The following is a 1,587-nucleotide window of genomic DNA, read 5'->3' as shown; positions in this document are numbered from 1 at the left end:
GGTCTCCTCCTCGTCCCTCCTGGTTCTTCATCCTCCTGGTCTCCCCCTTGTCCCTCCTGGTTCATCATCCTCCTGGTCTCCTCCTGGTCCCTCCTGGTTCTTGGTTCCTCCTGGTCTCCTCCTCATCCCTCTTGGTTCCTCCTGGTCTCCTCCCTGGGTCCTTGTCTTCCTGCCACCCAGCCTTACCTGTGTTTTTGTTCATTAAACCACTTTCTTTGGCTCCTACTCCTCCTGGTCTGTGTCTGCAACTGGGGTCCACACCACACTCACACATAACACTATGTGTGTGTATACATGTTCAGACTAACACACAGCATGCCTGGCAACTTCTAGGTTCCTCTGATGACAACTCTGAAAAAAGATATATTAGACGTAAAACACCTTTGTACAATGTAACAAGCTAACTGTGAAAGTATCCTTTCTATCCACACATTAGAGGATATAAGCATACACCTAAAATGAGAACAGTCTGTTGTGACTGCACTAAAACACTCCCTCACTGTGTGACATGGTTGTCCAGAACTATGACAGACCTACCTTCATGCTTCTGCACCAAGGGGTTGTTTAGATTTGCCTATTTCTACATCTTGCTGAGTCTTCTGCATTTTACTGTGCTGTTCTAGGTGCCCTCTGTGAGCGGTGGCACTTCACACTTTGAAACCCACTTTGAAGCCCCAACTCTTGTAGACCTCAGGAGTGATGCTGGTCAGCGGCAGGCTGAGAGACATGAAGACGATGGCCCTGATTCTGGCAGCCCTCCTGCTCCCCAGCATCCAAGCAGGTGAGTTAAGGGCATGTCTGCTTTTTATAAACTGATCTTTATTTTGTCCAGAAACAGTGGCCTGAAGATAGCTGTCAGTGAAATAAAATATAAATACAGTTTCGATCATCACTGATCAGATTCTACCACCCAGTGCTGTGACTTGTCTTGTTTTGCTTTGTCATTACAGTGAACATAGTCAGTGTGGCTATTCCTCTATCTACTGTATGTACACAGGAACAGATATGAGCAAGCTCAGTGGCATTTGCCTGTCACAGAACTGCTCTCCAGAGGTTCCAAGGTTCAGAATTAGCTACACTGGCATTTTCAGTGTCATGAAAACCTCTGTCACCTCTTCCAACGATGTGGCTGGTTGCTGTGTTTGTAAGTCCAACTGCTTCAACCATCTGGTGAACACGTTGGACTATTTACTTTAGCAGTTCAAAACTGGATATTTTTCTCAGAAACTGTTAAAGACCAAAGCAGAGCTAAAAGGAGAGTGAATATTGGACTTATGATCATTAGTTAGAGACAAACACAATAAATGGATGGTAAAGCTGCTCTGTGACTAATTTGCTTACACATTTGTCATAACAGCCTAATAAATTGATGACAGCAATGGCAGTGTTGTGTTTACAGATTTTTGCACTGGAAAAACTAAAATAAAATGAAAGATCAATTTATGCCTCCATCAAGGATAATGCCAGTTATATTATATATTCTTATTGCCAACAAACCCCATGAAAACCATCTATGTAATCCCTCATTACTTTTGACTCCTCTACCTTGTCCATGGCTCTCAGATTCAGGCCCACTGGTTCCTGCTG

The 1,587-nt window shown here is 44.0% G+C and overlaps 1 protein-coding gene across 5 annotated transcripts in view; it reads left to right on the top strand.

Moving 5' to 3' along the window:
* cemip (cell migration inducing hyaluronidase 1) overlaps positions 1–1,587 on the top strand; it is a 403,506-nt gene that overhangs the window by 131,898 nt on the left and 270,021 nt on the right. For all 5 annotated transcript variants that reach the window (XM_020618886.1, XM_020618887.1, XM_020618884.1 and 2 more), the window contains one exon: positions 624–781. In XM_020618886.1, the coding sequence (XP_020474542.1) occupies positions 700–781 (82 nt within the window). In that variant the 5' untranslated portion in view covers positions 624–699. The remainder of the gene's footprint in view (positions 1–623; positions 782–1,587) is intronic.

Source organism: Monopterus albus, unplaced genomic scaffold (assembly GCF_001952655.1).
Source record: "Monopterus albus unplaced genomic scaffold, M_albus_1.0 scaffold210.1, whole genome shotgun sequence".
NCBI lineage: Eukaryota > Metazoa > Chordata > Actinopteri > Synbranchiformes > Synbranchidae > Monopterus > Monopterus albus.
The sequence above is the reverse complement of the archived record's forward strand: the minus strand, read 5'-3'. Positions and strand labels throughout refer to the sequence as shown.